Source organism: Theropithecus gelada, chromosome 4, assembly GCF_003255815.1.
Source record: "Theropithecus gelada isolate Dixy chromosome 4, Tgel_1.0, whole genome shotgun sequence".
In the NCBI taxonomy this organism is placed as follows: Eukaryota; Metazoa; Chordata; class Mammalia; order Primates; family Cercopithecidae; genus Theropithecus; species Theropithecus gelada.
This window is the reverse complement of record NC_037671.1, coordinates 9,041,697-9,065,389: the sequence shown is the minus strand read 5'-3', so window position 1 is coordinate 9,065,389 and position 23,693 is coordinate 9,041,697. Positions and strand designations below refer to the sequence as shown.

The window sequence follows — 23,693 nt, the reverse complement described above, 5'->3', positions numbered from 1 at the left end:
GAGCTTCTAACATCTCTATGATGACCTTAGTGGGGCTTGACATTTGCAGAGAGCTCAGTTCAGCCCCATTGACATTTATTAGGTACCAACTGGATGCAAAACACTGTGACATTCTATGGGGGCTATACAGACATATTAGACAGTGTCTTCAGTTCAGTTTAACAAGTGGAATAGACATCTAAGTGAATAAGGAGATAAAGGTTTGTTTGGGCTTTTCTGGCAAATAATTGTTATAGAAAAAGGGGTCTCGATGCAGACCCCAAGAGAGGGTTCTTGGATCTCATGCAGGAAGGAATTCAAGGTGAGTCACAGAGTGCAGTGAGAAGAGAGAGTTTATTAAAAGCTACTCCGTTACAAAGTTAGGGTATCCTCAGAAAGCAAGTAGAGGAACGCACTGTTATTGTTTTAAGCTTTTCTTATATAGGGATCTTGTCTACGTAAAGACTAAGCTCAGCTGTGCTTATGTGTGGGTAGGCTGACAACATGACAAAATTTTCTATTTTATTGATTTAAAGAAAACTATCCTTGACATTTTAGTGTGTGAGTACATCAGAGCGTAACTGTAATTATCTCAAAAGTATGTATCGTTATGGATATCGGGACATCTGGACTTTCTGTTGTTGTAGGAGTTTGTCCTTGCAGGCATTACCAAGTTGCTTCCTTAGCTGTCAATGTCTTAGGACCATGGGTTTTGACTGGCAAGGAAAATGCCTTGCTAGTTTTAAGATGAAGTTGATTTAAAAAGGTTGTGACCCTGGCTCTCCTAGGTTCTTGTTTCCCTAACAATATGGCCAGAATTCTTCTTATTACTAAGTATAGCGTATCAGGGGCATAGACTGCAGCCACTGGACTTACAGATGGCATACCCAAAAGAGGAGAGAAGTGGGAGTGTCCTGAGTTACCAGCTTCTTTATTTTGGAGCACGAGAGGGAGCAGTGATTGACAGATGTGTCTACTCAGTCACCCTCCTTGATGGCAAGTATGTTCTTCCAGGTCCTAGGCGTGAGAGAGGTGGAGTCAGAACAGTTCTATTAGGAACAATATTCAACCATACTGACCATACCATACGCTATTTGATGTCCTTTCTAGACTACCTGGGAACCTCATCACCACCTGGGACATTGTATTTTTTAAGTAAAAATATTTCAAAGCCATCAACTAACCTAAAATATTAATTTTTTAAAAGGCAATGAATTCTCTAGTGGGCACTACCAATGCAGGGCTTTGCATGCAATGGGCTGTCTGGTCTGTGGAATGCATTGAAAGGGTGAGGGGACATTTTCCCCAGGGTTACATAGCTCTGAATCTGAGCTGCAGCTAGATTTCTCTTGCCTATCTTGTGAAGGATACTAATATCAAGAAACTGTGCACAAAGCTCAAGCCTAGGTATCTAAGGTTGGAACAGAGTAACATCATAATGGAATTAAAGATTTTCATCTTCTTCCTCCTACATCCAAGCTGGGGGGATTAAGGTAGGTCCGTGTAAGGAGAGTGAGGCCCTCAGTAAAGGGACAATGAGGCATTTGAATATAGGCCTATGGTCCAAGCGACTTTTGCCTTAAAAACGGTAGTTTTGTGACCTCAATAATAATTCACAAATGAAACCAAGCACTTAAACTAAGAGCATATGTTAATTTCTAGATCACTTGGGAAGATGGCACTTATTTTTGATAAGTGTGAAAAATTGCAATTGGTAATTATAATATTTCCTCATGTTTAGCAGTCCAATTTCAAAGGCTGAAATTATTAAAAACAAAATGGGATTCCTTTCTTGGATGCTGTCTTTCCCAATTCTCCTTCTCTTGCCCTAATGTTTTTAACCCAAAGTTGCATGATTTGGGGGAGAAAAGGAGAAAAACACATCTATCCAGGCATTACATCCTTTAGGCAAACACATGCATGGAAGTTCCCTGTATGGAGCCATGTTTCCCATCCAGATTGGGCCAAGGATAGCTGATGGGCAGTCATGGATGTTGATGGATGGGTTTTCCAAGGATAGCTGGATTGTGGTCTCATAACCATGCCGACTTCCGGGGCTGAGAAGGGCTATTTAGTGAAATGAAATACTACTCTGTCACAACTTTCTCGCTCACAGTTCAATCATGGAGAATACTTCCCCAGTGCTGTCATTGAAATCATTACATTCAGAATTAAACATAGTGTAATAGAGCAGTCAACAAGACCCTGAGGTGCTATTGACACATCAGGTTTCACATTCCTAACCAGCTTTCCCATACAGGGATATGAAAAGCCTGCCAGTCAGGATTCTTTTTCCTTCCTTTGGAATTCATCTCACCACTCCCTGTCCCTGACGAGTTTCCATACCCTGTTCCCGGGCCACGTGGCATCAGCGTATCAGCAGGGTCGCTCAGCCTTCACCCTTTGGCATCTTCACTCTTTGGAAGCCTTCCCAACGCAAATCACAAAAAAATGAGTTGGCCCAGAGAGACCCTCGTGCAGGTTCCTCTCCACCTGGTCTTCCTTCTCTTCACTCAGTTGTTACCTCCTTTGATCCTCACTTCTGGCTCACACATCTTTTATCCACCACAGCATAATTTCTCAATGTCCCTTTTCCTCATATTCCTTCAGACTTTCCAGTTTTATTCTTTTCTCACCTCCTTTCATCTCCCTAGATCCCTTTTGCCATTCTCCACCTTCCTTCACTGAGGCAGCACGACATAGGGCAAAGAGAACAGGCTTCCCTGTCCCCAGTTCTGTCTCCACCTCTGCCTAGTTACATGATGTGCAGACATGACACCCTCACCAAGCCTCAGTTTCCCATCTGTAAAAATTTCCTCACAGAGGTTTTGTAAGGACCCTAAGAAACAAAACTTAATTCCTGTCACTGTATTTCCATCACTATGTGAACTGCCTTGGCGACTCTAAACAACTTTTGCAATCTTAAAATTGTACATTTTAGCTATGAGTTGTAAAATCAGTAAAAAGCTACAAACTTCCTATGTTTTCAACACCCCCTGAGACTGTGGGGAATTTAACTAGGATACTTTAAGGAAACTAAAGGTTGACCTACTAGTAGTATAGATGTTTGCGAATAGTTTAGAAACAGGTTTCTCCTTGGAAGGAGAAACTAGGTGATGGTATTTTCTTCTTAGGCTCAAGTGTTAGACACCAAGAGTCTATAATGAATCACGCCTTAAATAAATAAAATGTGAAATCCTCTTAGGCAGATGTTGGCAATTGTTCACTGTAAGGGCCAGCTACTGTGTTAGGCGTTGCAGACCATATGGACTTTGTCACAACTATTCAACTCTGCTCTTACAAGAGCAGAGTTGTATTGTAGCACAATAATACACAAGCAAATCAACATAAATGTGTTCCAATAAAACTTTATATAAACAGTAGGTAAGCTACATTTGGCCTCAGACTATAGTTTTCTAACCATTGCTCTAAGGGATGAATGGAGAATACAGTGATCATTAATGACTCAGAAAATCAGAAATTATGATTGAATGGGAGGTTTCAGGTGACTCTGTGATGATTCTGGAATTATTAAGGCTTTTTGGTTACTAATGGATGATGACACTTTTTTTTTTTCACTTCTACAAGTTCTCCTGATGGAAAAATCAGTCAGCTCAAGGTTTTTTAATCTGGGATAAACTGGCCTTTGAAATAGTTTTGGACTTCGGTAGGTCTGTTGGCAGTTGGTAAATCCATCCTAATTTCCCATGATGGAGCAGAGACGGATCACTTAGAGGAATCAGAAAGCCCAGGACAATAGGGAAGTAACAACAACTGCCACTTACTGAGCTGCCCTCCCTACCACAAACTATGACCACCATGATCTCCATTTTATAGAAGAAGCAAAGTTTTAGTTGACAGGAGATGAGTGCTTTGCCTGAGATCACACAGAAGTGTTAGAGCCAGCTGTATTTCTTTCCCCTTAGCCACAACATCTCAATCAACACAAGTAACCTACTTTCCTTGGGACATTCACCTTTCTTCAGATTCAGAACCAGAGAGGAAAAAAAAATCACCCCTTCTTCCTCCTGCCTTTACTTTCTAGTAGAAGTTATACTTTAAAAAAAAAAAAAAAAAGTGGCTGGGCATGGTAGCTCATACCTGTAATCCCAGCACTATGGGAGGCCAAAGCGGGTGGATCACCCGAAGTCAGGAGCTCGAGACTAGCCTGCCCAACATGGCAAAACCTCGTATCTACTAAAAATACAAAAAATTAGCCGGACGTGGTGGTGGGTGCCTGTAATTCCAGCTACTTGGGAGGCTGAGGCAGGAAAATTGCTTGAACCCAGGAGGCAGAGGTTGCAGTGAGCTGAGATTGTGCCACTGCACTCCAGCCTGGGTGGCAAGAGTGAAACTCCGTCTCAAAAAAAGAAAAAAAAGATCAGTGCCCCCTCAGCCAGCCCCTACTGTGTGCTAAGCATAAAGCTTTCATTATATGATAAAATCTACTGTTTTTTTATTTCCCAAACTAAACTGCAAAGACAAGAAAATGGAAGCTAAGACAATTAAGTGATTTGCCTGAAGTTGCACTAGTAGTTAATTGTGGAGTCAGAATTTGACGTAGTTCTCATCAACTCCAAAACATTTTCAACTCATACAGCTGCCATAGAGTTTAGTGTTAAACACTCTGACTCTCAAGCCAGATGGTCTGGGTTCAAATCTGAACTCCACTATTTGCTAGCTGCATCACCCTGGGTAAGTTGCTTAACGACTCTATCTTAGTTTCCTGATTTGTCAAATTAGGATGATGATAATGGTTTACTTCTCATCATTTGTTACAGGGAATAAAGGGGTGATAAGAACATGGTAAACCACATGCTTTGGCTTTTTCTGTGGAATATCAGCTCTATGAGCACAGAAGTTATTGTCTGTTTTCTTCACTGTTGTATCCCTAGCACTTAGGATAATGTCTAGCACATAGTAGACAATATCAATATACGAATGAAAAATGTCAGAAGTAGTCTTTAAATTAGGTTATGACTGGATTCAAAGTCAGCATGAAAAGCATAGCTTTCCTTTTGCTTTACTATTTTTGTATAACTTGGATTTGATAGGTAAAATTTAATATGAGTCTTTGAAGTCTTAATTTAAAGTGTAACAGTGGAAACTAGTGATTGTCTTCTTTCTTTCCATGTTCCCAACAAAACTAGAAGTTAGTACAAAGGTGAAGCTTTTAAAACAAAAGTGGAAGTTAGCACAAAGGTGAAGCTGAGGTTGAGCACATAGCAGGTACAAAGAGTGCTTTCAGATGTACTTCTCTAGTTCTTTCCTATTCCCCAAAGTGCATCCTTACATAATTAGCTTTAAAATTCCTTTCATCCCTTTTTCTAAAAAAAATCTGTCATTTAAACACGTAGATTTTTATCTCCGTAAGTTTATTTTTACTAAACTTGCATCTTTTTAAATACTGTGTATTCTAAATCTAAATCAGTATTTACTGATGACAGCTGCTGGGAACCACTGTAATAAATGAATTATGGGTTCCATTTACCTGGCAAGATTGCCTTTCATGTCTACACATCAACAGTGAAAGGGGTTCCAGAGAACAACAAAGCCTCTGGGAGAAAAGGCAAGCTCATCCCAAGACAGTATGCACAAAGAGGGAGCAGAAACAGGAGATGGGTGCCTCTGGAACAAACATGCTTATGCAGGTGGGTTTATGGAGGGGCTCCTGAGAGTCTGCGTCCCATGTGTCTTCAAGAGCATTACTTAGATGCCATGGCACCTAGGCAGAAAACAGTGTTCAGATCTGTGCTAGATTTAAAAGTATATGTAATATTCATTCTGAGTGGTATACCCAATATCCCTAATAGCAGAGTGTTGAAGTTCTCATCTTTCTCACTGGTTTGCACTGTGTAAATTATTATTTTCATTAAGATTAAGCATCCTCACAAAACTGCACAGCAGTAACATATGGAACCACCTCCTTGGAAAGTTCTCTCTCTAACAGTATGCCTACCAAAGACTCTTTTTTTGTTGTTTTGTTTTGTTTTTTATTTTTTTTTAATGGGCTTACTGTACAATCTTGTTGAAAAAAATTCTCATATATGTTTCAAATTGTTCTAGAATGACTTAAAATATTTCTAATGAGACAGTATATAATTTTCTTTTATGATTTAAACCAATAATATAGGACAAAGATGATAATTCACTTTTTCTTTGCCACATAGGATACAATTCAGTATTCCTGGGAAATCTAATCTATTTTTTTTAATTTTTTATTATTATTATACTTTAAGTTCTAGGGTACATGTGCATAATGTGCAGGTTTGTTACATATGTATACTTGTGCCATGTTGGTGTGCTGCACCCATCAACTCGTCAGCACCCATCAACTCGTCATTTACATCAGAAGACATTCATACAGCCAACAGACACATGAAAAAATGCTCATCATCACTGGTCATCAGAGAAATGCAAATCAAAACCACAATGAGATACCATCTCACACCAGTTAGAATGGCCATCATTAAAAAGTCAGGAAACAACAGGTGCTGGAGAGGATGTGGAGAAATAGGAACACTTTTACACTGTTGGTGGGATTGTAAACTAGTTCAACCATTATGGAAAACAGTATGGTGATTCCTCAAGGATCTAGAACTAGATGTACCATATGACCCAGCCATCCCATTACTGGGTATATACCCAAAGGATTATAAATCATGCTACTATAAAGACACATGCACACGTATGTTTATTGTGGCACTATTCACAATAGCAAAGACTTGGAATCAACCCAAATGTCCATCAGTGACAGACTGGATTAAGAAAATGTGGCACATATACACCATGGAATACTATACAGCCACAAAAAAGGATGAGTTTGTGTCCTTTGTAGGGACATGGATGCAGCTGGAAACCATCATTCTTAGCAAACTATCGCAAGAACAGAAAACCAAACGCCGCATGTTCTCACTCATAGGTGGGAACTGAACAATGAGATCACTTGGACTCGGGAAGGGGAACATCACACACCGGGGCCTATCATGGGGATGGGGGAAGGGGGAGGGATTGCATTGGGAGTTATACCTGATGCAAAGACTCTTTTAAAGATCTTTGAAATTAGTAATTAGGGAGGCTAAAATGGAGCATTGTTTGCTTGTCTTAATGTGGAATCCTCTACATGCTTTATAGAAAACAAATGAAGTAAGTTTTGCTCTTGAAGGTTCTTCTGCTTACAGTCAAAGTAATTTGCGGACTTGCCTGATTTGTATGTTTCTTCAAGTCAAGATTAATTCTAATGGATTACTCCTGTCCCTTCAGCTATAAGATAAGAGAGGGAGAACAAAAGTGGCTTGTGAAATCAACCTAACGCAGTATCTCTTCTCTCTTCTCTCTTCTCATAGGTCGCTACCCACAGGAGAACAAGGGAACCTACATCCCAGTGCCTATAGTCTCAGAGTTACAAAGTGGAAAGTGGGGGGCCAAGATTGTCATGAGAGAGGACAGGTCTGTGCGGCTGTCCATCCAGTCTTCCCCCAAATGTATTGTGGGGAAATTCCGCATGTATGTTGCTGTCTGGACCCCCTATGGCATAATTAGAACCAGTCGAAACCCAGAAACAGACACGTACATTCTCTTCAATCCTTGGTGTGAAGGTAAGAGGCAGGCATTTAGTTTTCTCATTTAAAAATTCACCTGTTTGGCAGAGTGCCGTGGCACATGTCTATACTCCCAGCTGTTTGGGAGGCCAAGATGGGAGGATCGCTTGAGGCTGGGAGTTGGAGACCTAGTCTCTAAAAAATAAAAATTAAAAATTAGTTGGGTATGGTGATGCACACCTGTACTCCCAGCTACTTGGGAGGCTGAAGTGGGAGAATTGCTTGGGTTCAGGAGTTGAAGATTACAGTGAGCAATGATCGTGCCACTGCACTCCAGCCTGGGCAACAGAGCAAGACTCCGTCTTTGGAAAAAAGAAAAAAAAAAAGTCATGTATTTCCAATACATCTCTTTTTGGAGGGGTAGTAAGATTATTCTAAATACATATACCTCTCCGACATATACCATTTTTAATGATTGAAAGAGAAAGATAGAAAATTCATCCTCCGTGTATATGAGGATAAAACCTCTGTATGTGAAGTCAATACTGCTATACATTTATTTCGGGATTAATTGGAGATTGTCTAAAGTTGCACAATTAGTTATTTGTGGAGCTATTTAATTGCAGTTTTGTAATTAAAAGTAATTGCAAAAATCGCAATTACTTTTGCACCTACCTAATATATGTTGACAGTATAACCTCTGTACACTATTACTCTGTAAACAAATTGGTTTACAAAAGTATTAGAATCTGACTCTGACTTCAGAAAAATAAAATGAAGTCGACGCTGTTCATAGTGGAACTAACCTCTCTATCCCCCTACTTTAAGAACAACTAACCTCTCTATCCCCCTACTTTAAGAACAGAAAGTCTGTATATATAAAGGATTCCACAAGCTTGTTTATGTGCATAGTGGGTGCAAATTTTGCAAACCATAACTCTGGATGTGCAAAGATGTAGCTGTACTTTAATATAATATAACTTGATCTCTAGTGCTATTTTCGGTCTTCCTTTCTGTCTGCGGCAGAAGCTTAATCTAGTTATATTCAAATAAAACTCAGTCAAGTTCAATGATTTCTCTATCAATTCTGTTTTGTGCCTCAGTCACACACAGGACTTTCTCCTCATCTTCATCTCTGCCCTTTCATACCTCTCCCCCGCTCCCATACTTGGTACAAAGCTGTTTTAAGTTCCAGAGGCAGATGCAGATGTTGCAGCAGCATCGATATGCTGCAAGACCATTTCTAGGTCCTAGGAAATAAGGCAGTGAAAGATATGAAAGCTCACATGGGGCAGGAGACTTCCCATGGCACCCTACCCTGTATGCATTGCTCTCTAACATCATCCAAAACGAGCCCATATTATTGCTGATTTTGAATGATCCTTGTATGTGAAAGTTGCATTTGAATCAGAGTTAATCTGTCCTAGATATAGATAAATGGACAACAATATTTGCTACTCATCTAGAACATACACCTTGGTCCTACTGACCTTTTCTTTGTTTTATATTTATATTTATTTACTTTTTGTAGAGACATGGTCTCACCATGTTGTCCAGGCTGGTCTTGAACTCCTGGGCTCAAGCAGTGATCCTGCCTAGTGTGGGCAAAAGGTGCCAAGCTATTCCTGCACTCCCTATACATCCATTCTCATAATCTTGTACCCAACACTCCTATCTATGAGACAGATATTCAAGGTAAATGGTAACAGGAAATATTAACTGGGCCATGTGCAGTTCAAAAAATGAACTCTTGAGAGTAATCTTAAAACCAGATGTAAGGCGTTTTGCAACTGGTTGATGGAGTGATATTTACAGAGATGAAAAATACTGAGAGGATCAGAGTTACAGATATATAAATTAAGATTTTGAATATGTTAAGTTGGAGATAACCATAGATAGACAAGCAGAAATGACAAGTAGGTATGTGAATCTGGAGAGGAAAATCAGAGATGTGTATTTGGGAGTTATCTGTACCTAGGGAGAAAATATAGATAAAGAAGGAAATAAGATATAGTATCTAGCCTTCAGAAACATCATCATTTAGGAGTCCAGTAGAGAAGAAGTCAGCAAAAGAGAATGAGACGGAAGAGTATGTAGGAAGCAGCCTATTCTAAGAAAATTATATTTAAAAATTCATACTTATCAATCAGGAGTTTGTTATTGACTTTCATTTTATTACAAAAAGAAAATCATAGGCTTCATATAACTTCTCAGAACTCTAGGAAATTTTGGAATGCTATAATTTACCCAGACTTTGGTTTGTTTGCAGCTTTTCTGGATTATATCATGTGTGTAAAATGGGATATATGTCTGCATGCATTTCAACTTATGTGGCCACTCTTCTTCAGGGGAAAATGGTTAGTTATGTTGCTTGACGTATTAACTTTCAGGATAACTATTCAGGAGGCGGACAGTCTAATAACCTTCTAATTGCTGCCTTGATCTTCAGCTGTATACATGATGAGCAGCTTCCAGATACCTGTGTTCTGAAAGAGTCCCTTAGTTCTAGAGGCATTCTTGTCCTAGAGGCTGTACAGGGACTTCCCCTAGGTTATCAGTGCATGGAAAGGATCGGAGGAAGGTAGAACAAAAACCAGAGACCAATCTGGAAGCTGTGGTCTAGGACAAAGATGATGATAAACTAAACTATGGTGGTACCAGTGGAGAAGAGAAGGGGTTATATTGGAGATCTATTTTTTGTATTTAGAACAGAAATTGCAGAGGGATTGAAGATGAGAAGTAAAGAAATGGGAGAACTCAAGAATAACTCTAGATTTCTTGTTAGGCCAGTTGGGTTGATGGCGGTGCCATTTTCAGAGCTAGGAAAACTGTGGGAAGTGGAGGGGAAGCACAAGGGGTGAAGCTAAGAGTTACATTCAGAAATGTTAATTTGGTGATGTCTATGAGACATGCAAATGAAAACATCAAGTAAGCACTTGAATAAAGTGAATCTAGAACTCAAAGGAGATGGCTGAGCTAGACACATAAACATGGGCACGGTTAGGAGCAATAATGGACACAAACGATTCAGGGTCATTAACAAGTAAGAGTCGAGACAAAGGAGAAGTCAACAAACGAGGCTGAGCAGGAGCAGTCAGTGGGGCACAAGGAGATCAAAAGAGCCCAGAGCCAGACACATCGATAGATTCAAGACAGCAGTTAACTGTGTTGAATGCTATGATTAGCTGAATAGGATAGGGGAGGAAAGTGGCCATATAGTGTGGAAATATGGATGTCTTCGATGATCTTGAAAAGGACTGTTTCACTAAAATGATGGGGACAGAGGCCAGGAAGATGGTCACGGGCTGCACTGTAAACTGGTGGCATGAAAGTAGAGACGGCAGGAGATGGTACCTTTCTCAAGACTTTCTGCAGCACCTAGATGTTGACGTGAAGCTCAAAGGAGAATTTTTTAAAGACAAGAGAGAGTGGGTGTTATTTTATCGTGACGGAGAGGAACCAAGAAAGAGAGTTTGCAGTCCAGAGAGAGGACAGTGGTTCACAACCTTGGCTGGACGTTGCAATCATCTGGGAAGCTTTGAAACTACAGATGCCTCAGTCCCCCATGCAGGCATTCTGATGTAATTGCTCTGGACTGCAGCCTGGGCTTCAGGGTTTTTAAAAGCTCTGGAGGTGATTATTGGAGCCAAGGTTGAGAAGTTTTAGGAGTGAAATCCTTGAGTGGTTGGAATCCAGGGAACAGGTGAAGAGCCTGTGATGGGCGGGGCTATCTACCCTCCCCAGAGACAGGAGTAAAAGAGAAGAAGAGGGGTGCAGATTTTCTAGTTTAATGGAAGGAGAATGAGGTTGTTACCATTTCGTGACTTTTTTTTTTTTTGGTCAGTGAAGTGTAAAGCAAAGTCATGTGTTGAGAAGCAGCAGTAAGGAAGGGCATGAGAGGCTTGATAAGGAAGATGTGAGCTAGTCATCTGGAAGGTGGAAGGTGAACTTATTACAGGCACATGCCGGGAGGGTCCTTCCTGCTTCCAGAACACAGGGCAAACTAGCACAATCCTCTTCATTACTTGACCTGTGGAGGCCCAAACATCTCTGGAAATTCTTTAGGGATTTCTGACCTTATGGCTGCCTCTGCCTCTAGGAATCCTACTTCCCCCTGTGCTGCTGCAAGTGAGAAACTTGACCTTCACCTCAGTTTCAATGTTGGCAACAACAAAAACAGTCACACACAACATCTGTGAATGCCCAGACCTTAATTGCAGTTTGGGACGGAGAGTAAGAGGAGGAAGGATGCATTCTGTGGTCACCACGCTTAGAGCACATCAGAATCACCTGGAGGGCTTGTTCAGCCATCTCTGTGCAGCACCCTCAGATTGAATAGGTCTGAGGTCTGGCCTGATAATTTGCATTTCTAACCAGTTCCTAGGGGATGCTGTTGCTGCTGGTCAGGGTTAACACTTAGAGGACCACTGGTTTCATGATAATCACAAAACAATAAAGCTGGGCATGGTCCCCAGGGTAGCCTGCAGTCCCAGCTACTTGGGAAGCTGAGGCAGAAGGTTTGCTTGAGCCCAGGAGTTCAAGGCAGCCTGGCCAGCCTGTCTCTCAGAGGAAAGAAAAACAACAAGCAATAATTTAAAAACTCAGGAGGCAGGGCCGGGTGCGGTGGCTCACACCTGTAATCCTAGCACTTTGGGAGACCGCGGCGGGCTGATCGTGAGGTCAGGAGTTCGAGACCAGCCTGACCAACATAGTGAAACCCCGTCTCTACTAAAAATACAAAAATTAGCTGGGCATGGTGGCCTGTGCCTATAATCTCAGCTACTCAAGAGGTTGAGGCAGGAGAACTGCTTGAACCCGGGAGGTGGAGGTTGCAGTGAGCCGAGATCACACCACTGCACTCCGGCCTGGGCGACAGAGTGAGACTCAGTCTCAAAAAACAAAAACAAAAACAAAACAAACAAACAAACACCTCAGGAGAGTATAATTTACTCTTCTTAAAATTTCACTGGCTCTACCCTGAACCTAATTCCAGTCTGTCTCCTCCTTACCACCCCTTCTCTCTCTCCTGCTGTTCTCTTTTATTCTCTGAACTTTTCTCTCCCATTCTGTCCCAGGAACAGATTCTCCTTCCTTAATGCAGAGGGATCCAGTGAGCTTTATTATTTTGTCGCTTGGTCTCTTCCAACAACCATGCTTTTGGGCACTGAATACCTTTTTTTAAAAAATGAAGTGAGAGAAAGAGGTCATCTCCCCACTTTACTCATTGTGTGGTTTTCCCAGCCTAGCACGCAAAGCATAACTCAAAAATGGGATGATATGATGAACCTCCCCCGCCCCACACACACACATGCAAGCACAGACACTGTAGCCCAGCAATCACCTGCAGTTTTATGCTTGTGTGTGTTAATGCATAACAAAGGACTCAGCGGTATGGCCTGGTAATTGGAAAGTAGGTCAAAAGAGAGGGGTGAGACTGTTGCCCAAGTGAAAAAGATAGCAGAAGATGAGAAGGAAAACGGTTTCCAGAAATTGTCAAAAGAGAGCCAGGTGAACAAGATTCTGGTCCGAGGTGGCACGGGACACTGGGCTGAAAATCACAGCGGCACGCACAGCACTTATTGATAGGAGAATGCTCAGCTGTGCTCCTGAGGGCCCTTCAGCCTTCTTTGCATTCATAGGCAATTTATCCTCCTTAATCACTAAATTATTAATGGGGATCAATAGCGATGCCACACCAGTGAAGGCAGGGGTTCATGCAGGGAGAATAATTGCTTAGTTTTTAGTTTAGTCGTGCTAACCAGGCTTCGGGTCCATTCTGGGAGGAAACCCTTCTCTTGGGTGTTAGGGAGAACTGTACCTACAAAGGCAGCAGGAGTGAGACGGGCAGTTATTATGAATTCATCATGTTTAACGACTCAGGAATTTTGAATTATTGAATGTATTTCACTATGTAAATATAGAATGTTCCAGTTTGGTAGTCTAGCACTAGTGCCAGATAGTGGGTTCTGAAATATTTAGATTTCTGGTATCTGTGCCTAGTACTCTGGAGAAGCACTGCACAGTATTTTTGATTGGGCATCAGTTACCTTTAAGGGATCTTTGTCCTCCTGATAAGTTGGTCCCCCATCCCATTCTCCATCACTGCTTTTCCCTCACCTCATTCAGCCTCGTATCCATAGGCTCTGGCACACTTGAGGTTTAACAAATATTTGCTGTGTTGATTTAATAATCCCAAGTAAATACTCTTTAGGTCCGCTGCACCCTATCGTTGCAGATAACTTGTAAATGTAATCTCAGACCTTACCATCTTGAGAAAAGTCAAAAACATATCTGGTGTGCTGGGAGGAGTGTGTCTGTGGGTGATGTGTGTGTGGATTTCTCTCTTAGCATCTGACACCAAATTAGCATCTAATATTTCCTTTTTATTCAATGCATTTTTTCGTTTTTCTTTAAACAAATAAATCAATTTAATTTAATATGAATAAATCAATATGTTTCCAATATCTTGGATGCTTTTAGTAGCAAATAAATAAATATGACCTGCTTGTATTTTATTATTAAATTCATCCTCAGGCTATTTGCTTTGTATTTATATACCGTCTTTTTAGCCCCTTTTGTACAGAATGGAGTAAGTCATCAAGACTGGTGTCCTCAGAGTAACAATGACCAACATCCCTTCTCTTGGAGACTGTTGAGCCCAGACCAGAACTTACACCCTCAGGCTAGAGCCATTCATCCATCAATCCACAAATATTGATAGTATGTCTCATCCCATGCCCATGACAACACAATGACCTGTGCACATTTCAACAGTATTATGTATTCCTTCATAAAAATTCAAAGTCAATACTGAATTAGGTACTAGGACTATGGCAGTGAAAAAGGCAGACACAATTTTCATATAGCTTCTAGCAAGGATTTTACAAATAAGCTCCTAATAAAAACCTAATTACAATTGTAAAAAATACTAAAATAAGTCAGTGTACAACAAGAACACAAAACTGGGGACTCCAACCTATTTGGGGAATGAGGAGAGACTGGCCAGTGGCTTAGCTTTGCGCCCAGAACAGTGTTTGCATAGAATAGTAATCAAATAGTTGGTTAATTGAATTTTAATGAAGTTTTTAAAAGCTTATGCAAAAAATTTAACCTTTATTTACTCAATAATCGTCTTAAATAAAATAGTATGTATCATTCTTCCTAGTGTCTGAATCACTTAGAGACTTATTCTGCTTCTTATGCCAAGCGAGGATCATTTAGTGTGGCCCTATAATAAGAAAGGATCCCAGAGAGCTCACAGTAAACTTCCTTTCCAATGGCATGTAGGTGACCCCGGGATTGAGGTGCAAAGGTCTTTACAAGGTCCTTCTAGAAAGAGCGTGGTTGGAAGTGTCTAATGCAGAGTCACATTCATCCACCAATTTATGTGGTTTACAATTCCTTTCTTGTAGAGTCTCTTCAAAGTGTGCTCATAGTCAGTATCTCCCTAGACTGTGTGTTTGGAAGGCATAATCCTTATCTCACTTAGCCTTGCATGGTGCCTGGAATTGAGTCCATGTTCAGTAAGTGTTTGCTGAACTGAACTCATAATCACCATTCTGAGAGGCAAGGAGATGATTATCAGACTCAGATTTTTCTGTGATGTTACGTGCATTTCTCAAAGTCCTATAGAAAATTAAGACACAAACTGGGGCTAACACTGGAGCATCCTGACTCAGTCAGGGTAAGCACTTATATTTCTAAAACAAAACCTGTCATTATCTGGCCTTGTGTAGCAAAAGAATAAAACAGTAGATGGCCAGCTGAGAAGATTCTGTGATGACCTAATCAATGTGGAAAATTTTGCCATAATAAATAAATAAATAAATAAATTCCGGTTGATATTTACAAGATCAAATAAAAGCTTTCTCTGGGAAAAAAAAATTAAAGCATACCAACAAGGGCACACGCTCCCTTAGAGGATATGTACTAAGTAAAGAAGCTCTGACATTTTCTTTGTAGAATTACTTCATGAATAATAGTCTATCTTCTGAAAATATCTCAGTACACTAAAAAGCCCTTAACCAGCAAAATAGGCAAATTAGCACAAATCCAATAACCTTCTCAAGCTGATATGAGCTGTAATTCAACATGTTTGTAAGGAATGTAAACTATGTTATACTATGCACACACGGGTGATTGTGCTGTCGTAAGCATGGTGGGAGATACACTATCAATATCTGTGGATTGGTGGATGAATGGCGGTAGCCTGAGGGTGCAAATTCTGGTCTAGGCTCAAAGGTCTCCAAGAGAAGGGGTGTTAGTCATTGTTATTCCGAGGATACCAGTCCTGGCGAACTACTCCACTTTATACTGAAGGGCCTAAAAGGGAAGAAGCAAACTCAACTGACCGTTGAGGAACCACTTGCCTGTGCTTCATAGATTGATTCCATTCCAGTGTTACTAGGTAGGCAAGCAAGGTCTCTGGAGTGGCTATATGAAATCACTTTAGAAAGGCAGTGGGTTTGGGCCGGGCGCGGTGGCTCAAGCCTGTAATCCCAGCACTTTGGGAGGCCGAGACGGGCGGATCACGAGGTCAGGAGATCGAGACCATCCTGGCTAACACGGTGAAACCCCGTCTCTACTAAAAAATACAAAAAACTAGCCGGGCGAGGTGGCGGGCGCCTGTAGTCCCAGCTACTCGGGAGGCTGAGGCAGGAGAATGGCGTGAACCCGGGAGGCGGAGCTTGCAGTGAGCTGAGATCGGGCCACTGCACTCTAGCCTGGGCGACAGAGCGGGACTCTGTCTCAAAAAAAAAAAAAAAAAAAAAAGAAAGGCAGTGGGTTTGGATCCTTCCAGAATAAAAAGCTCAGACTCTAGAAACACCATTCTTTAATATGTTCACAATTCCCAGCGACAGGAAGTTACTCCTGGTATGCCGCAGCACACACAGCCTGTTAGAATCTGCCACCCCTTTTGATGTACCTTGTGATGGAAAAACCTATCATGGTGACACTAGTCTGGAGTCACATTTGCTCTGCAGATCAAGCCACTCCCTCTAAGAGTGATTATACACTCCCAGCATGAATCGTTCCTCTTTTTAGTGGTGCTCAGCTTTTATATAAAGGGGGAAGCAAGTGGAAGTCATTCCTAATCCCCTCGCTCTAAATTCCTTCCTTCCCTAAATGGGGACACATTTTGCCTTTTTGAAGGGCCAAACCATTATTCCTTCTAAAGGATTAGAAACAACACCAAACTCTGGTTTAAACTGCTGAAAGAGACTGTGTAGGATAGCTGTTCTGCCACCATAGTTTTGTTTAATTCCTAGGCTCCCTTTGCTAGGCTTGAGCCTAATGACCAAGGAAACGGAACCTGCTCTGACTTTGAAATAGCATGTAAATAAGCAGAAGGAAGGTACAAGCCCATGCAATGATGAATGATCCTCCTTCTCACAAAGAGGTTATACAGATACTAAAATCAATAGGTTCAGCATTTGTTTTTACATGTTTGTTATAAATCCTTACCTTCTCTGGGTGGGGAGGACAGTGGGAATGTCAGAGGGTGACTGAAATCCACCCTAAAATTTCTCGGCCCACTCTTTTCTTTTTTAACTACCCTTCTATTCCCACCAGAGGAACAGCAAAATAAATGAGGTCATTATTCTTCACTACTTGCCTCTTGTAAATTGTTAGTCAGCCTGCAATGGTGGTTATTTACGAGGCATTCTGAAGGTCTGTTCTGGTGACAGAGCTGCTCTGGGCAGTGGATGGAGGTGCTGTGCCACACTCGCCAATGGTGCCATGTGTAATCTGTTTTTCCTCAGAGTTTTATTGTAATGGTGGTTGTCTGCCAGAGGTCACCTGCGATCAAAGAGTTGTCTGTTGGTCCAAGGTGCAGCCACTCCTACTCTGGGAACTGTCTAGACCATATTTCTCCCCTCAGTCCTCAGTTGAGTTCCCAGCTCCCATATTCCACACAAGCCTCACACACATCTACCTTCTACCAGTCCAAATTGTTGGGTTTCTAGAATAGTGAGTTGTTTGTTAGTTTGTTTCTCCTATTAGTCGAGTCTTCCATTTTGCTAAGTGAAGAACTAGCTTCCCCTGAAACTTAGTGAAACCCCACCCCTCTGAAGCTAACCAGAAAATTAAAAACAAACAAAAACACTATCAAAAAGCCAACAGCAAAAATCTCCAGGGGCAAATGATTCCATTTTTCTATTTTTGTTAGCCTTCCAAACATAGGGAGTTTTTTGGAGTTTCCATCGTGATACAATTTTTTTTAACGTTGCTTTGGACAACTATATTTTAAAGTGACAGATCTGAATAAAAACAGGGGAAATAAAGCACTGCTTTCCACCCTCAATCTTCTTTTTAAAATCATAAATAAATTTAAAATTAAAATCAAGCCTTCCCATTTGACTTCCTTGCCATATTGTGGATTCATGATAATGTCTGCCTGTTTGAGGTGAGATTTAATTCAAGCATTGGAAGGGAAAGAGTGGCCTAGTCTGGAGCTCCAGAACTCCTCTCTATTCATGCTTTGCCACCTAAATTTATCACTTCCCATCAATACTAACGCAAAGCCCAAAGGTAAATCCTTCATTTTCTTGGACTTCTTTCTTACTCTCTAAGCTCCAGACATCGTCCCCATCTCTCATTCTTTCAGTGGACATTGATTGACTTCCTACCATGTTCCAAAGCACAGTGTTGGGAGCTGGGGACACAGTCATCTGATCCCTTGGACCCAAGAGCCATGGACTACTTGGAAGGCAGCTTATTCAAATCTTAGCTTTGCAACTCACTAGCTGTACGACCTTGGAGAAGTTATGTTGCTGTCTGCTTCAGCTTCCTCGTCAGTGAAATGGGGCTACTTTCCTCACAAGGATGTTATGAGTGTTGATGAGTTCATGTGTCTTGTTCTAAAGCACTTAGAAAGTTCCTGGTGGTAAATAAGCAGTGTAACAATGCTTATTTACATGCTGCTACTTAAAAAAATTAAGTAGTAAGTACTTAAACACATACTTATTCAATAAATATAATAATTAAAAGGCAATGTCCATACAGTGGGATAAATGTTACCCCAGCCTCCATAGGGCACTAAGAGAACGAGGTTTAATTCAGTCTGTACTGGAAAGGAAAGGGTTCAGGGAGACGTAAAGAAGGAGAAAAAAGTTGTGCTTAAGGACATTGATAATAAAAAAGAGCACAACCCTATATTGCTCTTAAAGAAAAACTAATGCATAAAAGTTGGACTTGTTAGCCTCTTATTAAATGGGTAGCTTCACTTAAATGGAAACACATTTTAAAAAATAACTTTTTCTGATGGAAAAGTCTCATTATAGAAATAAAAATAATAAAAGCATAAAAAGAACTCAAAGATCTACAAATCAGAGATACCAACAATTAACATTTTGTTGTAATGTCATCCATTTAAAGTATTTTCAGTCCTTCTCATTTTTAATTGGCAATTAATTGAATATATTGTTCTTTTCAAATAAACACACATGTACATATATATGGCTAAAAGTAAACTTTCCTTTTCACCAATCTTCCAATCCTAGAGAATCCCCAGAGAAAACCAACTTTAACTGTGTATATCATTACAGATACTTTGCTATTATTTTATATATTGATTTCATATATATACCTAGAGAATTTAGGTTTTTTTAAACTACAAATGAGATTGTGTCAACCTGTTGCTCTGTACCTCATTTTCTCACACAGTGTATCTTGGAGCATTTTCTACATCAGTACATGCATTTTCTTTTTAATGGCTGCTTGGTATGGTCATATCATATTATTTTGGTCTTTTGTTTACAACTATTTGGATTGTTTCCCATTTTCACTATAGCATGTTATACCATTTTGAAGGTTGCACATACATTTTGTATAAATGTTTCTGCAGAATAGACATCTAGAAATAGCATTGCTTGGGCAAAGTGAATTCATATTTTAAATTTGCATAGATATTGCCTAATTACCCTTTTAAAAGGCTGCAGTTTTTTACACTACAGCCATAGTAGATGAGAGTATCCATCTCTTCATACTCTCATTGGCACTGGTGGTTAACCATTTGTTTTAATATTTGCCAGTATGGTAGGAGAATTATGGTATTTCATTGGTATTTCATGGTTAATTTGGTTTTTATGTCTCTGATTATTTGTAGAGTTGAGCATTTTTTCATATATTTATTGAATGTTATGTTTATCTGCTTATATCTGGAACATGTCAGGTGAAATAAAGATTGTCAGGAAGAGACACACCTGTGCCTCTTAAATCCAAGGATACAGTTTGTATATAGTGGGATAAAGAGATCTCACTGTCACTTTTTTTCTTACATGGATAACCAGCTGTCAGAACACCACGTATTGATCAGATCTATTATTACCTATTGATTTTAAGTGCCATCTTTATTATTTACTAAGATTCAATACACATCTAGCTCCTGCCATATATTTGTCCATTACTGTGCTAATGTCAGTTTTAAGTGTAGCTTTGTTTCAGTTAGCTATAATCACACTAATGCTACATAAGAAAGAACCAGAAAATCTTAGTGGCATACAGCAATAAGCACTTGTTCATGGATCTGGGGCTTGGCTGGGGTTGGGCTCATCCAGACTGGGCTTGACTGGCCAACTCTGCTTCAGGTGGGAACAGCTGGAGAGGATCCGTCTCTCCCTGAGAGCTCCAGAGACCCTCTGCTCCGGTGTCTCTCACCCTTCTTTGACCAATGGGCTTGCTGGGGCGTATTTTCCTCCAGCTAATAGCAGATTTGTATGATCACATGCTCAGCTGTGCAGTCATATTTTAGACCCCTACTTGCTTCTGCTAACATTGCTCCTGCTAACACCCCATTAGCCAAAAATAAGCCTAAAGTTAAGAGAGGATATTCCACATTTAGAGGGAACAACTGCTAGTTACATGGCAAAGGGCATAGATGCAGGAAACTATAAATTGGGGTCCAAAGTTTAATTTACCTTTGGACAAGTCCTTCAATTTTTCTTCTTTCTCAACAGATTAGTTTTTGGCTATTTTCTCTTTTTTTTTTTTTTTTTCAGACGGAGTAGTCTAGCTCTGTTGCCCAGCCTGGAGTGCAGTAGTGCTATCTCAGCCTCCTGGGGTCAAGTGATTCTCCTGCCTCAGCCTCCCGAGTAGCTAGGATTACAGGCACACACCACCATACCTGGCTTATGTTTTTATTTTTAGTAGAGATGGGGTTTCACCATATTGGCCAGGCTGGTCTCAAACGTCTGACCTCAAGTGATCCACCTGCCTTGGCCTCCCAAAGTGCTGGGATTACAGGCATGAGCCACCACGCCCTGCCTGGCTGTTTTCTTTCACATTGTTTTTTTCCAGATAAGCTTTTGAATGAGCATGCAAAGTTCCAAAACTTCTGAGTAGAGGTTTGGTTGGGTTCACATTGGTCATAGACTAGTTTGGGTAGAATTTATATCTTTACATTCCTGAATGTTCATATCCAATTGGAAACAGTTTGTATGTGTTCATTTTGTATTGGGTTTTATACCTTTTGACAAAGTTAATTTTTCATATAAATATTTTCAGACAAACTCAAAAGCAGAAAGAATAGCACAATGAATATCTACTTATGTGTCTCTCAGACTTAATAGTTATCAAGATTTTGTCACATTTGCTTTATCCTTTTTTCCCTTATTTTTGCCTTAGCATTTTCAAATAAATTCTAGTAATCATATTATTTTACCTGTACATATTTTAGCATGCAGCTTTTTAAAAATAGGCATATATACAGTATACATAGATACATATGTACATATGTGTGTATGCATGTGTTTATGTGTGTTTGTGTATAATTATTGCAGCTAATACAAATCAACAAGAGCTCCTTGGTATTATCTAATGAACTATCCTTAATCTAATTTTCCCAATGTCTAAAAATTATCTTTTTAGTTAGCTGATTTGGATTAAAGTCTGTAGATTAAATTTGGTTGGTATGTCACTTAAATATTTTCCTCTAGAGTAATCCTCGTCATCTGTTTCTTCATGCCACAAACTTATGGCTGAAACTGAGTCATTTTTTATGTCAAACTTTCTATATTCTGAATTTTGCTGATTCCATCCCCAGGTGTCATGAAATATGTTTCTCTAACCACTGTGGGATTTTTTTTTTAACCACTGTGGCATTTTCTGTTAAGCAGCTAGTTAGATCTAGAGACTCTATCTGATTCAGCTTCAAGTGGCATTTTTTTTTTTTTTTCCGGAGGAAGGGGCAAAAATACTTCATAAGTCATGCCATTGCTTCCTAGGACATTCATCCTAGCAGGAGGTACATATATTTAGGTTTATTAATAGTATCCAGTTCACGTTTTATCAGTCTCATCCACCCATTATGAAGTTCCCTTCTTAATGAATTATTTCTGCCTCAATTCATTATTTTGTTAGGGATTACAAGATCGTGACATTCTAATTCTACCATTCCTTTTGCATTTATTATAATCAATTATTTCATTACCTTGAGGTAGAATTCATTTAAAAACGTTTAGATGCCTGTCCCAAACACACACATTTTCTTGAGTTTACACTTGTAGGGTCCTGTCTGTGTTAAAGATGCTTTGCTGCTCTCCCACCAGGCCTGGGAATAAGTACCAGACTGATGACCAAGTGGATAGATGGGGAGCATGACCCTCCTGAGATTCTAGCCACAGGGAAGAAAAGTCCTTGCAATGAAAGACACTGGCCAGGGAAGCTGGTTGGACACACACACATACTAGCACATCCACATGTATCTTTCATTAAAAGGAGATGACCTACTGCTTCCCTCCTGCCAGCGATGGGCCACAAAACAGGCCTGACATGACAGATTAGCCTGTTGCCTTCTCATGTGTCCCAGATTTGTCTTAAAAACCATTTTCAATTCATCTAGTTTTCTAGTAATGTTAAAAGGTTGGAAATTATATCTTAATTTGTGTTACAGATTTACATCAGCATCATAGAGTTCTGGAACTACTGATGCAGCAGAATCATAAAACGTTTAATAAGACATATCAATTTAATTCTCCTGCTTGGAACTTAAAGAGTCAGAGTTTGTCAGCATTTTGCTAACAAATGTCGTTGTTTACGGACTGAACTTTGGTGCTGATTATGTTCACCATTACTAAAAATATTGGAAAATGAGCTATGCTTAGTGAAACAAAGGTCATTTTTTAAAAATTTGGGTGATAAAATGCAGTTTAGAAACACAAAAAACTTGCAAGTGTTTGGAAACAGTCTGGTTTGGTAATGGTTGCTATGCTTAAACCCTGATGCAGATGATGCTGTGTACCTGGACAATGAGAAAGAAAGAGAAGAGTATGTCCTGAATGACATTGGGGTAATTTTTTATGGAGAGGTCAATGACATCAAGACCAGAAGCTGGAGCTATGGTCAGGTGAGCCACTTAAAATTTGCTATTGTCAAGGATATTTTTACTTCATATTTTTTGTCACATGTATCCCTGCAGGGTGCCATATATCGATATTAGACAAGCACAATTTCCTGCTTCTTAGGATTTGAGACTGCAAGGCAGAGAGCTTAGGAGTAGGGACTCATAAAGACAACTGCATAATTTATCAGTTGAAACCACATATCTCTGGGTATTACAGTGTTACAGAAATGAGAGACTCCATGAATAATGTGGCATTCTATAGAGAAATGCTTTGGCCACTTAGAACAGCGAAATTTCATTAGTTCAACCTGGCTTATAAAGAAAGGTATTTTGAAAGTGATGCAAAGGGTACTGCAAGAGGTGTGCCCAAATCAAAGAAATGGCTTCTTCCTCTTCTTTTTTTTTTTTTTTTAAAGTGTTAGCCTAGGGTACTGCTAATTAGAAAAGTGTGTTATCATTTCATCAAAGGAAGACCTACTGAGCTTTTACACAGAAAGATTTTTATCAGCTGCAAACTCAAGTTATTGTCTAGACATAAAGTAACAAATGGCATTTCTTTAAGACGTTCGATCATTCAAACTATTTCGGTTTGGTATCTTTAACAATGGAGCAAATGAATGATATTTTACCAGTTTCCATAAATGAATGCCTGTCCTGTGATTTCAAAATGATTTTTAATTAGTGACACGAGAGGAGGTGAATGTCATTTCTCAGGAGTTTTGGCTGGGATGGCTGGAATTGTGCATCATTGCGCTGGGCATCCAGCGGGGAGGTTTCACAGAATCTGGTGGTCACAGGGTACTTTCTTGGCTCCGGATGCCTTGCTTTGA

The 23,693-nt window shown here is 40.1% G+C and overlaps 1 protein-coding gene across 1 annotated transcript in view; it reads left to right on the top strand.

The window, feature by feature from the left end:
* Positions 1-857: 857 nt before the first annotated feature.
* The window catches only part of F13A1 (coagulation factor XIII A chain), a 112,701-nt gene continuing 89,865 nt past the window's right edge, over positions 858-23,693 (top strand). The window contains exons 1-3 of the mRNA XM_025382307.1: positions 858-979; positions 7,297-7,577; positions 22,748-22,866. Of these exons, the coding sequence (XP_025238092.1) occupies positions 858-979; positions 7,297-7,577; positions 22,748-22,866 (522 nt within the window). The remainder of the gene's footprint in view (positions 980-7,296; positions 7,578-22,747; positions 22,867-23,693) is intronic.